General features: G+C 41.4%; 1 protein-coding gene across 2 annotated transcripts in view; it reads left to right on the top strand.

The window, feature by feature from the left end:
- LOC122562174 (platelet-derived growth factor subunit A-like) overlaps positions 1-16,108 on the top strand; it is a 93,690-nt gene extending 77,582 nt beyond the window's left edge. For both annotated transcript variants that reach the window (XM_043714792.2, XM_043714791.2), the window contains one exon: positions 15,617-16,108. In XM_043714792.2, the coding sequence (XP_043570727.1) occupies positions 15,617-15,659 (43 nt within the window). In that variant the 3' untranslated portion in view covers positions 15,660-16,108. The remainder of the gene's footprint in view (positions 1-15,616) is intronic.
- The last annotated feature ends 3,827 nt before the right edge of the window (positions 16,109-19,935 follow it).

Genomic DNA, 19,935 nt, shown 5'->3' with positions numbered 1-19,935 from the left:
TCTTCAGAGAGAAAAGTATGAGCTTTTTCAACCTTTCTTCATAAGGCAAGCCCTCCAGTCCAGGTAGCATCCTGGTAAACCTTCTTTGCACCCTCTCCAAAGCCTCTGTATCTTTCCTATAGTAGGGCAACCAGAAGTGGACACAATATTCCAAGTGTGGTCTCACCAGGGATTTGTAGAGCTGTAGCAAAACCTCACAGCTCTTAAACTCGATCCCCCTGTTAATGAAAGCCAAAACACCATATGCTTTCTTAACAACCCTATCCACTTGGGTGGCAACTTTGGGGGAATCTATGTATACCCAGATCCCTCTGTTCCTTCAACTGCCAAGAATCCTGTCTTTATTCCTATTTTCAGCATTCGAGTTCGACCTTCCAAAATGCATCACTTTGCATTTATCTAGGTTGAACTCCACCTGTCATTTCTCAGCCCAACTCTGCATTCTATGTCGCGCTGCAGCCTGCAATAGCCCTCGATACTATCGACAACACCTCCAACCTTTGTGTCATCTGTAAATTTACTAACCCACCCCTCAACCTCCTCATCCAAGTAATTTATAAAAACTACGAAGAGCAGAGGCACAAGAACAGAGCCCTGCAGGACCCCGCTCAACATTGTCCTCCAGGCAGAATACTTTCCATCTACAACCACTGCCTTCTGTCAGCCATCCAATTGTGAATCCAGATAGCCAAATCTCCCTGTATCCCATACCTCCTGATTTTATGAATGAGCCTATCATGGGGAACCTTATCAAATGCCTTGCTGAAATCCATATACACCACATTCACTGCTCGATCTTCGTTGACCTGTCTTGTCACCTCCTCGAAGAACTCAATAAGATTTGTGAGGCATGACCTGCCCCTCACAAAGCCATGCTGACTGCCTTTAATCACTGTATGCTTTGCCAAATAGTCATAGATCCTATCCCTCAGAATTCTTTCCAAAACCTTGCTGACCACAGATGTAAGACTGACTGGTTTGTAATTGCCAGGGATTTCCCTATTACCCTTCTTGAAAAGAGGAACAACATTCGCCTGCTTCCAATCCTCCGGTATGACTCCCGTTGAGAGTGAGGAAGTAAAAATCTTCGCCAATGGCTTAGCAACCTCCTTTCTCGCTTCCCGGAGCAGCCTAGGATAAATCTGGTCTGGCCCTGGGTACTTATCAATCATAATGTTTTCCAAATTTTCCAGCACACCAAATTTATCAATCTTGATCTGGTCAAGACTGTATCCCAGCTCCTCAAAGTTTCATTGACAACAATATCCCTTTCCTTAAAGAAAACTGAAGCAAAATACTCATTCAGGGCTTCCCCTTTCTGCTCAGACTCCACGCACAAGTTCCCTACGCTATCCCTGATCAGCCCTACCTTCTCCCTGAGCATAAGCACGTGCAGTTGACAGGGCTATGTGATTCCACAATCAACATAGCTGTACAAAGCTCTGCAGTTCTGTCTCATCCAGTTGTAAATTGTGGTGGACAGTTAAACAAATCACTGGAGGATGAGAATCCACAAATATCCCTTCTTCCCTAAAATAGAGGAGCCCAACACATCAGTGCAAAGGACAAGGCTGAAGCTTTTGTAACAAAATTTGGCCAGAAGTGCTGAGTGCTTGGTTCCCATAGGGTTCCTAGCAATACAGATGCCAGTCTTCAGAGTCTGAGTTCAAGAAACTTGAATATAGTTGATGCAATAAAAGCTGATGAAGGGTTCCTGCCTGAAACATCGATTTTCCTGCTCCTCGGATGCTGCCTGACCTGCTGTGCTTTTCCAGCACCACTCTAATCTTGGTCCAATGCAGTTGCAACACTGGCATCTACCTGACCAGATGGAATATTGCTCAGGTGTACCTTGTATATAAAAACAGACTGAGGGAAGATGGTAATATAGTGATAACATTATTGAATAAGTTATACAGAGACACAGGCTACGGTGGCTCAGTGGTTAGCACTGCTGCCTCACAGTGCCAGGGGTCCGGGTTCAGTTCCCGCCTCGGGCAACAGTCTGTGTGGAGTTTGCACATTCTCCCCGTGTCTGCATGGGTTTCCTCCGGGTGCTCCGGTTTCCTCCCACAGTCCAAAGATGTGCAGGTTAAGTGAATTGGACATGCTAAATTGCCCGTAGTGTTTGGTGCATTAGTCAGGGGTGAATGTAGGGGAAAGGGATTGGGTGGGTTGCTCTTCAGAGGGTCAGTGTGGACCTGTTGGTCTAAAGGGCCTGTTTCCACACTGTAGGGAATCTAAAAAAATCCTGCCATAACAGTTGGTGAAATTTGAATTCAATAAAATGATCTGGAATGAAAAACGAATCCAATGGTAATTATGGAACCACTATTCATTGTTGTAAAAACCTATTTGGCTTACTTAAGGGAGGGAAATCTGCCTTACTTGATCTAACCCCCGATACATAACAATGCAGTTTATTCTAAGCTATCCACTGAAATGGCCTGACAATTCAGTTCAATGGCATTTATAAATCAGTAGCAAATGCTGGCTTGCTGACAATGAGCGTGCACCTAGAAAGAAAAAGACTTAAATCCAACCAATTACCATGGCCTACTTTCAATCATTAACAAAGTGATGAAATATATTATTGATAGTACTATTAAGTTGCATTTGTTCAGCAACATCTGCTCAGAGACACATCGATAGATTCCACCACGGCCCACTCAGCTCCTGACTTCATGACAGCCTTGGTTCAAACATGGACAAAACAGCTGGATTCCAGAGGAGAGGAGATGTGGAGGTGACAGCCCTTAACATCAAGGCATCTTTTGAGTGAGTGTGGCACAAAGGTGCAATAGTTAAACTGGAGTCAATGGGGAAACAGATGAAAATCTGTCCACTGGTTAGAGTCAAACATAGCACAAAGGACAGTGTTTGCTGTTGAAGGTCAGTCATCACAGTCTCAGGACATCAGGATGGTTCAACTAGTCAACAGCTCCTTCGTCAATAATCTTCCCTCCATTGTGAAGTCAAAAGTAGGGATGTTCTCTAATGATTACACCATTCACAACTTTTCAGTCTGCGTCAACACGTAGCAACACCTTATAAGTGGCAAGTAACATTGCACTGCCAGGCAATGACCAGGCAACAAGTGAATATCTGAGCATCTTCGCTTGTCATCCAATGGCATTAACATTGCTGAACTCACACTTATAACATCCTCGGTTTACCATTATGAGATTCTGAACTGACTAACAATCTAAATATATGACTGCAGAGTTATATCAGAGACGAGAAATGCTGCCATGTATAAAACCCATCTTTTATCTGTCCAATGTCTACTCACCATCTACAAGGCACAAGTCTGAGATATGATGGAATACTCCCACTTGCCTGGGTGAGTGCAATTTCAACAACACTCAAAGTTTGACACCATCCAGGAAATCCTGGTGAAGGGCTAATGCCTGAAACATCCATTCTCCTGCTCTTCAGATGCTGCCTGACCTGCTGTGCTTTTCCAGCACCACACTCTTGACTCTGGTCTCCAGCATCTGCAGTCCTCACTTTCTTCCACTATCCAGGACAATATAGCTTGCTTAATTGGAACCACCACCACATCATTCAACAGTCACTCCATTCACAATTGGCATCCAGTAGCAGTGGTGTGTACCATCATCAAGAAGCAATCAAGCAACTCACCAAGGCTCCTCCAACAGCACCTGCCAGACCCGTGACCTCTGTCATTGAGATGAACACAGGAAGCAGATGCATAGAAACATCATCACCTGCTTCTTCACTGTCACTGGGCCAGAATCCTGGAACTCCTTTCTCAACAGCGAGGGTGTGTCCGTTCACTCCTAGGACTACATTGATTCAAGAACATGACTGACCACCACCTTTTCAAGGACAAATAGTGATCAGCAATAAATGCTGATCGAGCTCGGGATGCCTACATTGCATGAACACATAAACAAAATGTTTTGAGGTAGCAAAGGCAAGGACAAGGTTTCAGTTTCCATCATAAACAGGATTTTTCAATTCTAGTGTCAAAGTGTACTTCACATACAAAGTACTTAGAGATATCTTCCATCTCCTCTCTACTCAGTTATTATTTTCTTCCTTTGTTTAGATGCTAACAATTTCCAATGACTTTTCCTTTCCTGTAATCCCAGGACATGTGTGAGTGCCTAATTGACTCACCATCTGATTTTCTCTTCATTTTTTGAATAAAAAGATTTTGTTTAAAGCTGATTTCCACATCTCCCTGCATTAGCCTGATTAGGCACACTGTCAGTTCCTAAGGTCAATCAGGAAAACAAAAATGTTGTTTTGTTCGGAATTCTTTCACTGCTTTTCCAGCAGATGTGGTTAATTCTGCCTTGTTTATCAATCATGCGGTTGTTTTGTCTTTGGCAGTATTGAGAGAATGTTTCAGAAACAGGGATTAAAAGAAAAGCTGCAAAATTCATCTGTGATTTGAATTCTCTGTTTTTAGTGCATCAGTCAAAGCATTAAAAGATGCAATTTGTTCCCTTATGTCATGTTGACTTTACAGCCCTCTATTAAAGTTTAAGGGCTGGGGTTTCATTTCTCAATGGAGGTGCAAATCAGGTCACACAATGCAGAACTTCATTTTCCTTTACTGCTAAAACAATTTCCTTCTGTATTTGTGACTGCTTAACATTTCTGTGTGGCCTTTTCCATGGATTCGGAAGGCCTAGGGTGCGAAATACACATAGGTACATGCCTGTATGCATTTTGGAACAATAAAGAAAATACCTCCTTGGTGAGTTTGTGATCACCACAGGAATCCTGCTTAGGAATTAGTCATATTCTAAACAGTAACAAAATAATTTTTTCAAACCTTGAAATACCACTATTAGATGCTACATTGGAATGAAGGTGTTTTTAAAGCAATGACTCATCATAGAGCTTTGTTCCTCAATGGTCTATCAACCATTACATTGAACACCATTGTGTTACTGTTGCCATGCATTACAGTACTTCTTCTATCGGTGAAAGTGTCATTCAAAAATGTAGAAAATGAGTTGGTAAGCGCTCCTTGTCATGTTTGGCATTAGGATTTAAGTGTTTAAGTTTCTCTGACTGTGACAATAAAATAATCCTCTGCGTTTTTTATTGACTCTTGGGATATATGACTAGCTTGGTGTCAACTGTAGAGTAGTGTAATTGTTATCAAACTTCACCTCATTTATGACTAACTTCTGATGGTTAAAATATTGTAATACTGCTTTCCAATTATGCCTGGGCAACTGTAGTACTTTGTTCCAAGTATCTCTTTGCCCATCTGACCACTTTCTAATATGATTCTACTGGTTTTGACATCATCCAAGCTGTCCATTTGACATTTCCTTCTGAATGGTTTATGCAGTGTATCTTTCCTCTGTATTTTTCTTCTCAATAATCTATTCATCAATTTGAGGCTATGTTGTTTAGTGTCAGATTGCTATTCATTGATGTGATTTTATCTTGCACACACTAAATTGTACTTTTACAGGTATCTTACTTTAATATTACTGAAGTATTGTTGAACACTCTTCATTTATTTTTGCTGTTCTCTCATCCCATATGCCAGCATTTAGATTATATCATTTAAACCCTACCTATACATGTCCCCATCCAGATGTCTTCACCACTTCCTCTGGAAGTTTGCTCCATACACGCAACAACTTCAGCGTGAAAAAGTTGCCCCTTAGGTCTCTTTTTAAATCTTTCCCCTCGCACCTTAAATGTATGCCCTCTAGTTCTGGACTTCACCAGCTTCGGAAAAAGACTTTGGCTATTTGGGGGTGGCACAGTGGCTCAGTGGTTAGCACTGCTGTCTCACAGTGCCACACACCCAGGTTCAATTCCAGCCTTGTCTGTGTGGAGTTTGCACATTCTCCCCGTGTCTGTGTGGGTTTTCTCCGGGTGCTCTGGTTTCCTCCCACAGTCCAAAGATGTGCAGGCCAGGTGAATTGGCCATGCTAAATTGCCCATAGTGTTAGGTCAGAGGGAAGAGGGTCTGGGTGGGTTACTCTTCAGATGGTCAGTGTGGACTTGTTGGGCTGAAGGGCCTGTAGGGAATCTAATCTAATCTAATCTAATCTAATCTAATCTAATCTATTCACCCTATCCATGACCCTCATGATTTTATAAACTTCTATAAGATGACCCCTCAGCCTCTGATGCTCTAGGGAAAATAGTCATAGCCTATTCGGCCTCTCCCTATAGCTCAAACCCTTTAATCCCAGAAACAACCTTGTAAATCTTTTCTTAACCCCCTTTCAAGTTTCACAATATCTTTCCTATAACAGAGAGATCAGAACTGAATACAGTATTCTAAAAGTGGCTTAACCAAAGTCATAACGGCCATAACATGACCTATCAACTCTTTTACTCAATGCACTGACCAATAAAGATAAGTGCATTATCTTATCTACCTGCAACTCCACTTTTAAAGAAATATGAACCTGCACTCCAATGTTTCTTAATTCAGCAACATTCCCCAGGTCCTTACCATAAAGTATTGAAGTCCTGCTCTGATTTGCCCTCCCAAAATGTAGCACTTCACACTTATCTAGATTAATCTCCACCTGCCACTCCTTGCCCCAACAGCCCATCTGATTGAGATACCATCGTTCTCTGAGGTAACCTTCTTTGCTGTTCACAACACCACACCAATTTTGGTGTCATCTGCAAACTTACTAACCATACCTCCTATATTCACATCCAAATCATTTATACAAATAACAAAAAGCAATGTACACAGCACTGATCCCTGCGATACGTCACTGGTTTCTGGTCTGAAAAGCAACCCTTTACACCACCCTTTATCTCCTACTTTTGAGCAAATGTTGTAACCAAATGGCTAGTTCTCCCTGTATTCCATGTGATCTTACCCTGTCTACCATGCAGAACTTTGTCGAACACCTTACTGAAGTCCAAATCCACTGCTCTGCCTTCATCAATCCTCCTTGTTACTTCTTCAAAATACTCAATCAAATTAAGGAGACACTACTTCCTGCGCACAAAGCCATGTTGACTATCCCTAATCAGTCCTTGCTCTTCCAAATACGTGTAAAATCTGTCCCTAAGAATCCCTTCTAACAACTTGCCCACCACTGATGTCAGGCTCACCGGTCTATAGTTCCCTAGCTTTTCCTCACTAATGATCTTAAATAATGGTACCACATTAGCCAAACTCCAGTCTTCTGGCACCACATACATAGCAATTGATGACACAAATATTTCAGCAAGGAGTACAGCAATCACTGTCTTTTAATGATGTAACTGTACCTGTATGCATCACTTCCTCTGGAAGTTCATTCCACATTATTGGTCAGAGTATTGAGTACAGGAGTTGGGAGGTCATGTTGCGGCTATACAGGACATTGGTTAGGCCACTGTTGGAATATTGCGTACAATTCTGGTCTCCTTCCTATCGGAAAGATGTTGTGAAACTTGAAAGGGTTCAGAAAAGATTTACAAGGATGTTGCCAGGGTTGGAGGATCTGAGCTGCAGGGACAGGCTGAACAGGCTGGGGCTGTTTTCCTTGGAGCGTCGGAGGCTGAGGGGTGACCTTATAGAGGTTTGCAAAATTATGAAGGGCATGGATATGATAAATAGACAAAGTCTTTTCCCTGGGGTTGGGGAGTCCAGAACTAGAGGGCGTAGGTTTAGGGTGAGAGGGGAAAGATATAAAAGAGACCTAAGGGGCAACTTTTTCACGCAGAGGGTGATACGTGTATGGAATGAGCTGCCAGAGGAAGTGGTGGAGGCTGGTACAATTGCAACATTTAAGAGGCATTTGGATGGGTATATGAATAGGAAGGGTTTGGAGGGATATGGGCCGGGTGCTGGCAGGTGAAACCAGATTGGGTTGGGATATCTGGTCGGCATGGACGGGTTGGACCGAAGGGTCTGTTTCCATGCTGTACATCTCTATGACTCTATGACTCTATATGAATCACTCTGTGTAAACACATTGGCCCTTAGGTCTTTTTAAAATCTTTCTCTTATCATCTTAAAAATATGCCCTTTAATCTTGAAATTCCCCACCATTGGGAAAAGATACCTGCCATTCACCCTATCTATACCTCACATGATTTTATAAACTGCTAAGGGGTCACCCTTCAATCTTCTACGCTCCAGTGAAAACGTCCCAGCCTGTCCTGCCTCTCCTTGCAACTCAAATGCTCCATTCCCAGCAACATCCTGGTAAAACTCTTCTGAATCTTCTCCAGCTTAATAATATTTTTCCTGTAACAAGGTGATCAGAAATGGACAGACTACTCCAGAAGAGTACTCACCAACATCCTATACAACCTCAACATGATGTTCCAACCCCTATAATCAAAAGTCTGAGCAATGGAGGCAAATTGGCTAAACGCCTTCTTAACCACCCTATCTATAAGTGATGCAAAATCCAAAGAATTGCGTATTAATTATGCATTAATTCCCTTATTTTTTTTTTAAAAATTGCCTACCTCAGCCTTGAATATTCTTAATGACTCTGCCTCGACAACTCTCTGCAGTAAGGAATTCCATGGATCTGCTACTCTCTGAAAGAAGAAATTCCTTCTCAACTTTATCATAAACGGGTGACCCCCTTTGCTCTGAGATTCTGCCCTCTGGTCCTAGTCTCTCCCACAAGTGGAAAACTGCTTCTCCACATCTTTCCTATCAAGCCCACAAGAATCCCATGTTTCAACAGGGTCGCAACTCATTCTTCTAAGCTCCAATGACTACAGACTAAACCTCCTCATACAATCCATCCATAGCTGGGATCAGCTGAGTGAACCTTCGCAGGACAGTTTCTAATGCCATGATATTACCTTAGATAAGGGGACCAAAGCCATTCACTATACTTTCAGCATGATCTGACCAGTGCCTGTATAGTTTTAGCTAGAATTTCCCAATTTTTACATTCTATTCCCTTTGAAATACAGACCAACATCCATTTGCTTTCCCTAATATCCAATGAACTTTAAAGCTAGCTTTTTGTGATTTACCAGGCCTCGCAAATCACACTGTGCAGTAGCTTTCTGCAGACTTTCTCCATTTAAATAATATTCTGCTCTTCCACTCTTCCTGTAATAGTGAATAACCTCACATTTTCCTACATTATATTACAATTGCCAACATTTGCCCACTCACTTAAACTGTCTCTAACCCTCTGCAGACTCTGTGTCATCCTCACCATTCGCCTATTTGTGTGTCATTCGCAAGCTTAGCTATAGTACACTCACTTTCCTCATCCAAGTCAATAATATGTATAAGACACTGTCTTCTATTAGTTAAATAATTCTCTACCCATGCTAATATACTATTCCAAACACTATGGGCTATTATTTAATTAAGTAATCTTATATATGGTACCTTACTGAAATGTCTTTGAAAATCCAGATATATTACACCTACTGAATCTTTCTTATCTATCTTATCTGTTTTGCTACTTCCTCAAAAGATTCTAGTAAATTTATAAGCCATGATTTCTCTTTCAGAAAGCCGTGTTGACTGTGCTTGATTATACTATGTATTTCTAGATGCTTCACTATTACATCCTTTTGAATAAACTGTAGTGTTTTCCCAATAACATATGTTAAGCTAACAGGCTTATAGTTACCTATCTTTATCTCCCACTCATTTTGAATAAGGGTGTTACATTGGTACTTTTTTTATTGTCTTGGACTTTTCCAGAATCTGAGCATGCCTGGAAGATTGTTGCCAGTGAAGCTTCTTTCGTTGTAGCTATTTGCTTTAATATTCTAAGATGCAACAGGTCCAGGGGACTAATCAGGCTTCAGCCCCATTTACTTCTGAAGAACTTATTTTCTAGAAAAAGTTACAGTATTTATTTCTTCCGCACCTTTTGCTTCTTGATTTACTATTCTTGGAATGCAATTAATGTCCAGGTTCTCCACTTTCTGCATCTGAGATCATATTATTCTTGTGACTTCCCCTAGACACCGGTTCATAAAGCAGCCTTGCATTTCAGTTATGGAAACAGACTCTTGGGTATTCCCAATTTATACTTCATTGAAATCACTAATAAAAGAAGATTCCTGCTTGCAGACACCCATCCTCCTTGCTCTAGCTATTTGTGTAGGCTAGTCATCGTATCTAGCAATTCAGTTGTAACTGTCCATCTTTCTTAGGTTCAGTATCATTAATCTCTTAGGTGACCCTGACATATACTGTTACACCAGCTCCTCAAATTCCGCTGAACATACCTGTATTATTTTATCCATTGCTATTTTCTGGGAGCTGTCACAATGCCATAAAGGCACACTTTCCTCCAATTCCACCATCTTTAGAATTCAGATGATGTTATTATAGATTTGCCTTCTGTTTTACCCTCATGTGTATGCCTGAACTTGGTGTCCTGCCTCTTGCTCACTTTTTCGATTATCGCTGAATTGGGGCATTCAATTAATAATAATTTACCATATTTTGTATCATTATTTAAGAGTTTATTTGGTACTTTGTACTTATAAATCGAACATAGAACATCGAAGAGTACAGTACAGTACAAGAATGGGCCCTTCGGCACAGAATGCTGTGTCTAACATGACACCAAATTAATCTCTTCTGCCTGCCCTTGGTCCATATCCCTCCATATTCGTGTGCTTATCTAAAAGTCCCTTAAATGCCCCTATCGTATCTGCGTCGAGAGCGTGATGCTGGAAAAGCACAGCAGGTCTGGCAGTATCCGAGGAGCAGGAGAATCGACGTTTCCTGGAATCAGGAATCCTGATGAAGGGCTTTTGCCTGAAACTTCGATTCTCCAGCACCTCGGATGCTGCCTGACCTGCTGTGCTTTTCCAGCACCACACTCTCGACGCTAATCTCTAGGATCTGCAGTCCTCACTTTTGCCTATTGTATCTGCCTCCATCACCATCCCTGGCAGTGCGTTCCAGACTCTGACCACTCTCTGTGTAAAAAAACTTGCCCCTCCAGTCTCCTTTGAACTTTCCCCCTTCCACCTCTCTTATTAGACATGTCAACTCTAGAAAAAAGATTGACCGTCAACCCTATCTATGCATCTCATAATTTTATAGCATCTCTCCAGTCTCCCCTAAGCATCCACCACTCAAGAGAAAAAGAACCCTAGCTTTTCTAGACCCTCCTTATAGCTCATACCCTCTAATCCAGGCAGCATCCTGGTAAACCTCTTCTGCACCCTCTCTAAAGCCTCTACATTCTTCCTGTAATGCACGGTGACCACATTTGAACATAGCACTCTAAGTGCGGCCTAACCAAAGTTTTATAAAGCTGCAACATAACATCCTGACCCTTGTGCTCAATTCCCCAAACAATAAAGACAAGCATACCATACTCCTTCTTTATAACCCTACCTATGTATGTGGCCACTTTCAGGGAATTATGGACTTAAACCCCTTCTGTACATTAATGCTGTTCAGAGTCCTACCATTAACAGTATATTTTTCCTTAATATTTGATCTCCCAAAGTGCAACACCTCACACTTTACATGGATTAAACTCCATCTGCCATTTCTCTGCCCATATCTGCTACTGATCTATATCCCACTATATCCTTTGACGCCTTTCTACACTATCCACAAGCCTAGCGATCTTTGTATCAGCTGCAAAATTACTAACCCACCCATCTACATTTTCATCTAAGTCACGTACATATATCACAAACAGTAGAGCTCCCAGTATGGATCCCTGCAGAACACCGCTAGTCAGAGACCTCCAGCCTGAAAAACATGCTTCCACTACTACTCTGTCTTCTCTGGGCAAGCCAATTCTGAATCCACGCACCAAGTCACCATAGATCCCATGTATCTTAATCTTTTGGAAATTCAGTCAAGTTAGTAAGACATGACCTGCCTTGCACAAAGCCATGCTGACGATCCCTAATTAGGTTATACATTTTCAAATATGCATAAACCCTAACCCTAAGAGTTCTTTCTGATAACTTCCCAATCATTGATTTGAGACTCGATAGTCAGTAGTTTCCTGGATTATCCCTATTTCCTTTCTTGAAGAGAGATACAAAATTAGTTACACGCCAGTCCTCTGGGACCCCTCTGGCTAATAAGGATATAAAGATATTGGTCAAGGCCCAAATAATTGTTTTTGCTTTTGCTGCAGTTCATATGTTAGTACTCTTACCCCTGAATCAGAAGTTTGTGTGTTCAAGTCCCATTCCAGTACTTGAAGATAAAATTTGGTGCTGATATTCCCACTATAGTACAGGGAGTATACACTATCAGAGGTGCGGTTGTTATGATGCGACATTGAACTGAAGGTCAGTAGCCCTTTAAGGTGAATGTAGAGTTCAGGATTTATCTGGTTCTGTGGTTCCCTGGTGTTAGACTAATTCTTAACTTGTCTGATGTTTCTGGGGTAAGAATCCAGTTGTGTTCACCGGAACTGCCCAAGTCTCCCACTCTAACTTGGAAGCAGACATATTAGCATCAGATCCTGGGGAGGAGGAGAATTATGTGTTGGAAGTTCAAGCTTCCTCCCATCTTCAGTTGCATGTCCAGTCTCCGATGACCCGGACACCAAAGATTTTGCCCATTGTGTTGAAGATTAAAAATAAATGCATGATATTTCAACACTTATCTCTGCAGCACTGATATTCTGGAAAGTAGCAGCACTACAACTAATAAGGTAAAAACAATGACTGCAGATGCTGGAAACCAGATTCTGGATCAGTGGTGCTGGAAGAGCACAGCAATTCAGGCAGCATCCGACGAGCAGCAAAATCGACGTTTCGGGCAAAAGCCCTTCATCAGGAACCCTTCCTGATGAAGTGCTTTTGCCCGAAACGTCGATTTTGCTGCTCGTCGGATGCTGCCTGAATTGCTGTGCTCTTCCAGCACCACTGATCCAGTACTACAACTAATGGCAACCGAAGAAGCAGCTACTCAAATCATATCCTTTGTTCTTGTGTTCTCCAGTACATTCACTCGATAAATACTTAGGTATAGCTATTTCAAATCTAATTGTAAAAATGGAAGAATACAAGATGAATATAAATTAATAGCAGCCTGACTGAATGGACAGGTTTAGGAAAATAATTCTCCAATTAGGATTGAGGAAGAGTTCTATAAAAAAATTGGTTGTCTTCTCCTCTGTCTAGCAGGAACCAGATGGCCAAAGTACATAGACTGAACTGTGGGAAGGGAGGGCCTGATGAGAAGTGATCACTGTTTCATTTCTATTTTTACATATTATCAAGGACATATATTCAATTATTTACTGTGCAAAGACGGTGGGACATGGGGAATCATAGATAGTTAACAAAGGTTGACAAGGAGAGTACCCATCAAAACTAAGACATAAAGAGTGGTAAAAATTAGACATAGATGCGAAGACTGGGGTATTTTTTTAGGAACAAGCAGCGAATGACTAAAAAGCTGATTTAATGGGAGTAGTTAAAGTGAGTTAATTAAAGTGTGGCACCTTGGAGAATACAACTGAGGAACTGATAACAAGGAGCAAGGAAATGGCAGATAATTGAAACCAATATATTGCAGCAGTCTTCATGGTGGAGGACACTGAAGACATTGCAAAGTTATCAGATAAGTAAGGTGAACACGAGAAGAGAGATCTTGTAACAGTCTATACCATGAGGGACAAAATATTGATAAGCCAATGTAACTGAGGCAGACAATGAAAGCCTACATGCCAGGATTTCAAAGGAAGTGGCTGCAGAGTCAGTGAAAGCATTGGATTTCAGGAGCGTTCCAATAGTTTGGAAAATAATATGACACCCCTATTTAAGAAGGGAGGGAGACAGATAACAGGAAACTATAGGCCAGTTAGTCTACAATCTGTAATTAGGAAAATGCTAGAGTACATTATTATGGAAGGAATAGCAGGATATTGAGAAAAAGCTTAACACAATCAGAATCAACATGGCTTTGAGAAGGGAAATCATGATTGATAAATTTGTTTGCATTCTTTGAGGATATAACCAGGAGGTAAAGGGTAGCCAATAGATTTAGTGTATTTAGACATCCAGAAGCTATTTGATAACGTGCCACATAAATGGTTACTGCGCAAGATAGGATCTCCTATCAGGAGGGAGGGGCATACTGTGATGAAAACAAAAAAAATCTGCAAGGATTATGGATAGGTTGAGTGAATACGCAAAACCTGGCACATAGAGTTTAATGTAAGAAATTGAGAGGTCAGGCACGTTAGTAGGAAGAATGAAAAAGCAAATTATTATTTAAATGGAGAGAGGCTCCAAATAAGTGTAGTGCAGATGGTTCTTGTCCACAGAACAAAAAGGGTTATCAACAAGGAATAAAGAAAGCAAATAGAATTCGGGCCTTCATTGCGAGGGTGTTTGAATTTAAAAGTAGTAAAGTATCATTATAACTATACAGGGTGTTCATGAAGCCACATCTGGAGTAGTCTGTGCAATTTTGGTTTTCATATTTAAGAAAGGATACATTGGCGTTGGACACAGTTCAAAAGAGATTCAATTGGGTGATTCCTGGTATGAGGAGGTTGCCTATTGAGAATGGCTAACCATTCATTAGAGTTTAGAGGAACGAGGAGTGATCTTATTGAAACATGTAACACGGGGTAAAGATTGAGAAGATTTTTCTACTAGTAGGGGAATCTCAATCTAGCAATCAAAATTTCAGATTAACGGACATCCATTTAAAACTGAGATGTGAAGGAATTTCTTCTACCAGAGGAATCAAAAATTCCAGACATTTGGAATGTTTGGAATTCTGTACGTCAGAGAGTTGTGGAGGCTAGACCACTGAAAGAATGTAAAGAGGTGGTAAATAGATTTTGACAATATTGAGGACTTGGGGGCTATGAGGAGCTGGCACAAAAGATGATTTGATGCCTGGGGATGAGCAGCCATGATCTTGATGAATGGTGGAGCAGAATTGAGGAGCCAAATGGCTGACTCCTGCTCATTTCCTGATGTTCTTATGATTCCACCCACAAGAAGTTTATTGCTCTGCAGCAATGGATTGAAAATAACACTCAGGATAAAATGTGAACAGCATCCTGATTGGGAAGCCAGGCATTTTGCTCCAAATTACATTGTTTGGGCATTTGTTATAAGCAAGATTTGCTGAGTAATTATATTGAGTTCCTGTAAAGATTCTGTGACTATAGAAAATACACATATTTGGGTTTTTCCTTATTTTCTAATCAATCACATTTTTCCTATTACTTGAAAAGATCTATTTAAGCAATTACATTTATTCCTTTGTGTTCACTGGGATGAGGGAAACATTTTTTCACTTTCATTTGAGAAAAGGTTAGTTGGAGAATAAATGTTCCTGCAGCAGAACCTTTACTAATGGAGAGCAGCAGCTCTCTGTGTGTCTGCGAGAGCTGGGTCATCTCTCACATCAGCTTAATTTCCAGCCATTCAAAATGAGAATGCAGACAAAGGAAGTTCTGTGCTCAAAGTTTGACAGCATCAGGCCAAGATTGGGACTGACAGAAGGCATTTCACTTAATGGCTGTTCTGGTCAATGGGGAGAGAAAATTTGGATACTATCAACCTCACCTCGAGCTAAAGCTGCCTTCTGGAACTGAAAGGCTAGCATTCACCACTCAGTTCCCCCGACCAAGTAGTAAAACTGAATCGAGCAGTGTAACCATCAGCAGTGTTACAAAGCATCTTAAAATATGTTTTTCTTTTTCAGGTTCCCCCCAAAATATTATCGACAAACAACTGACAACAACTGATGTGTAATCTCACAGCCAACACACAACACTAAAAGGACAGAGTTGACAAACAACTAATATATTGCATGCATTAAGGAGGCAGTATTCTCTCTCTATCTTTGGACTGTGCAGACATGCATCCTCTTGGGTGAGCTCACAAAGATAATGAGGAGCCACAGCTATCGGGATGGTGCTATGTGTTCTCCATCACTGGGGACTCCGCCGGTCCACTTGTGATGTGCAATAACTAAGAAGAGCTTCTTCACCATTTCTACACTTCACAGTCTACAGGCAGTGACTTGCAGCAGTTCCACAGAATTACAGGGGATTGACTCTCAACCTGAGAACTCTGAATCAAGGAGACATTTGATTAATTTCTAAACTTTCATTTTGCTGGTGAGGGGTTTATCATACAAACCGAAGATTTATAACAAACCTTCCTAACAGTAAAATAATAAAACAAAAATGTACACTTTTAGTCTTGTCTTCCTTTAAACAAACCAACTGTGAGTAGATTTTTGCTCCATTAAATCGAAATGAATACGTGGAGGTAAGTGACAACACTAATCTCATTGAGCTGCACTGACAAAGCAATCCAGTAATTCCCAAAAATATTTAATATTGGAAGGTACTAAAATCTGAATTATTCAGGTAACTCTGTCACAATTTTATAAATCCTAAAGAATGGTATTGAAAATGGTTTCTGATCTTTTAGTGAAATGTGTTATTAGTTCACAGTGACAAATGGTCATGTTGCTGGACAGTTGTTTCTCCCTTTCCATCTCTTGATTTAAAGTTATTACTGGAATGTTTTTTGCATTCTCCAGACTAACCACAGAAACAAAATATTTGTTCACCTTTGTTTGTAGTAAAGCAAGAACCAGTTTCAACCAGCTCCAATAAATGTAATGTTTACTCTGACTGCCTGTCACATGGACTTCACCTCAATAAGTCCTCTAATCTATTGCAGACAGTGAGAGTTCTGGTTGTGAATGCTTCCATGAATACAGAGCAGCTTCTTCTGTTTCACCACAATGTGTTGGCCCTTTTTAGTATGAGCTACTAATATAAAGCTATATTTTCAGCAATAGCATCAGTAAAAACAAAGCACTTACCCAGGATACACTCTAACCGTGACATATGAGTGCTTATTGAATGATAAAACAATAACAATAAATCATTAACTGTATTACTTACTAAATACAGACCATACACTTGTATTGTGTTTTGGGGGTAATCCAATTTTTACATATGAGATAGGTGTGCTTCAGATGTAAAAGGATTGAGAATCCATGGAATGTTTTATTAATTCACAAGCTAAAGATGTTGTTACCTAGTCCAGCATTTATTATCCATCCCTAATTAGGTTAGGGGTCAATCACATTGCTGTGGATTGGGAGTTACATGTAGGTCAGACAAGGTAAGGATGGCAGTTTCCTTCCCTAAAGGACATTAGTGAACCAGATGGGTTCAAACAATTGACAATGGACTCATGATCATCAATAGACTCTTATTGCCAGATTTTTTTTATTAATTGAATTCAAATTCCACCATCTGCCATGGCAGGATTTGAACCTGGTCACCAGAACATTATCTGAGGTTCTGGATCAAGAGCCCAGTGATAATAACACAAGACTGTTACTGCCCCCTTTATAGGTAACATATAAGGCTGTAAGTATCTGAGTACAAGTGGGATGCATCTCCTAATGAAAACTGCCTTTTTATAGTAAATCAGATTAAGAAAAATATAGTTGTTCAAATTCAAGCTATCAATAAACTTATAGTGCTGCAAACAATATTATCGGTGTGCTCCATATCCAAGAGTCCTAACTCTGACAGTTAAGTGATCACAATCTATTCCTTTCATTCTACGAAACAATTCCCAAGGCCTTCCAATCATTAACAGTACGAGGTTTTACACGTGGTAAGTTTTCCGTCTCAGCAAATATTTTTCAGCTGTTTTGCAAAAAACTTGGATTTCCTCTACAATGCGCATATAAATATTGACCTTGAAACTAAGTCTAAATTTATAAGGAAAGCTCTTTGTAATGGGAATGCATTACAAAATTTTAATTAGAATTGGGTTTAGTCAAGGTTGCATTATTTGATTGGTGAATCTGAAATCTCCAACTCAGAACAGTATGTTAACTGGGATTATGACAGAGATTTCCATCAGACTAGTTCATGATGTATGTAAATGGATCCCATTCACCAACAAGAACCCTTCATTTCTCATGCATCAAATAAGGCTAGTGTTAAGTGAGATTTTAAAAATTTCTTTATTTTATAGGATGTGGCGTCATTAGCAATGTATTGCCTAATGCTTGTTACCCTTGAACTGAATGCCTTGCTGGGCCATTTCAAAGGGTAGAATCATAGAATCCTGCTTTGCAGATAGACGCTATTTGGCCCATGTCTGAACAACACCTCACCCAGACCCAGTTAAGATTCACCTACAACCCAGGTAAGGATGGTAGCTTTCCTTCCCTAAGGAAATTAGTGAATTCAATGGATTTTATATCTGACCCAAACTTTGTATCCCAGAATTTAATTAATTTTAAATTACATCTGCTGCCTCAGTGAGAATTTGAACCCATGTCCCTACATCATGAGCAATATTTCTGATCCACTGCCATTACCACATATCGTCTTGGGAGCAAGAACAGATAAGATGATACCTCCATTCATGGGCAAGTTGATTCTAAATCAGCAAAGGTTTCCAGTGATGTCAAAATGAAAAGTGTTGAAAAAAACATTTTTCAATTCCTTTAGTTATTATGTTCATGGAAAAGCAGACATTTGTATTCTCTAAAAACAGAGAAATTTGGTCAGGCTACAGAACACAGCTGAAAACTATGCATGAATCTGACTCTATAGCAATTGTTAACATTGAGTCAAAGATTATGGGAACGCTTAGCTTTATGGAGACATAGGGGAGGTATTGATGGTGAAATAGGAATTAACTGTTTAATGTCTTCATTGTGTATCCTGGCCAGTTAACTTGAACCAAAGAGAAATGGAGTAGGTATGGAAATGATGAGGTAAAAACAATGACTGTAGATGCTGGAAACCAGATTCTGGATCAGTGGTGCTGGAAGAGCACAGCAATTCAGGCAGCATCCGAGGACAGGCAAAATCGACGTTTCGGGCAAAAGCCCTTCATCAGGAATAAAGGCAGAGAGCCTGAAGCGTGGAGAGATAAGCTAGAGGAGGGTGGGGGTGGGGAGAGAGTGGCATATAGTACAATAGGTGAGTGGGGGAGGAGATTAAGGTGATAGGTCAGGGAGGAGAGGGTGGAGTGGATAGGTGGAAAAGGAGCTAGGCAAGTCGGACAAGTCCGGACAGGTCAAGGGGACAGTGTGGAGCTGGAAATTTGAAACTAGGATGAGGTGGGGGAAGGGGAAATGAGGAAACTGTTGAAGTCCACATTGATGCTCTGGGGTTGAAGTGTTCCGAGGCGGAAGATGAGGTGTTCTTCCTCCAGGCGTCTGGTGGTGAGGGAGCGGCGGTGGAGGAGGCCCAGCACCTCCATATCCTCGGCAGAGTGGGAGGGGGAGTTGAAATGTTGAGCCCCTGGGCGATTTGGTTGATTGGTGCGGGTGTCTCGGAGATGTTCCCTAAAGCGCTCTGCTAGGAGGCGCCCAGTCTCCCCAATGTAGAGGAGACCGCATCGGGAGCAACGGATACAATAGATGATATTAGTGGATGTGCAGGTAAAACTTTGATGGATGTGGAAAGCTCCTTTGGGGCCTTGGATAGAGGTGAGGGAGGAGGTGTGGGCGCAGGTTTTACAGTTCCTGCGGTGGCAGGGGAAAGTGCCAGGATGGGAGGGTGGGTCGTAGGGGGGCGTGGACCTGACCAGGTAGTCACGGAGGGAACGGTCTTTGCGGAAGGCGGAGAGGGGTGGGGAGGGAAATATATCCCTGGTGGTGGGGTCTGTTTGGAGGTGGCGGAAATGTCGGCGGATGATTTGGTTTATGCGAAGGTTGGTAGGGTGGAAGGTGAGCACCAGGGGCGTTCTGTCCTTGTTGCGGTTGGAGGGGTTGGGTCTGAGGGCGGAGGTGCGGGATGTGGATGAGATGCGTTGGAGGGCATCTTTAACCACGTGGGAAGGGAAACTGCGGTCTCTAAAGAAGGAGGCCATCTGGTGTGTTCTATGGTGGAACCGCTCCTCCTGGGAGCAGATACGGCGGAGGCGGAGGAATTGGGAATACGGGATGGCATTTTTGCAAGAGGTAGGGTGGGAAGAGGTGTAATCCAGGTAGCTGTGGGAGTCGGTGGGTTTGTAGAAGATGTC

Source organism: Chiloscyllium plagiosum, unplaced genomic scaffold (genome assembly GCF_037043375.1).
Source record: "Chiloscyllium plagiosum isolate Xiang-an unplaced genomic scaffold, Cpla_swu_hap1 HiC_scaffold_25, whole genome shotgun sequence".
Taxonomy (NCBI): domain Eukaryota; kingdom Metazoa; phylum Chordata; class Chondrichthyes; order Orectolobiformes; family Hemiscylliidae; genus Chiloscyllium; species Chiloscyllium plagiosum.
The sequence above is the reverse complement of the archived record's forward strand: the minus strand, read 5'-3'. Positions and strand labels throughout refer to the sequence as shown.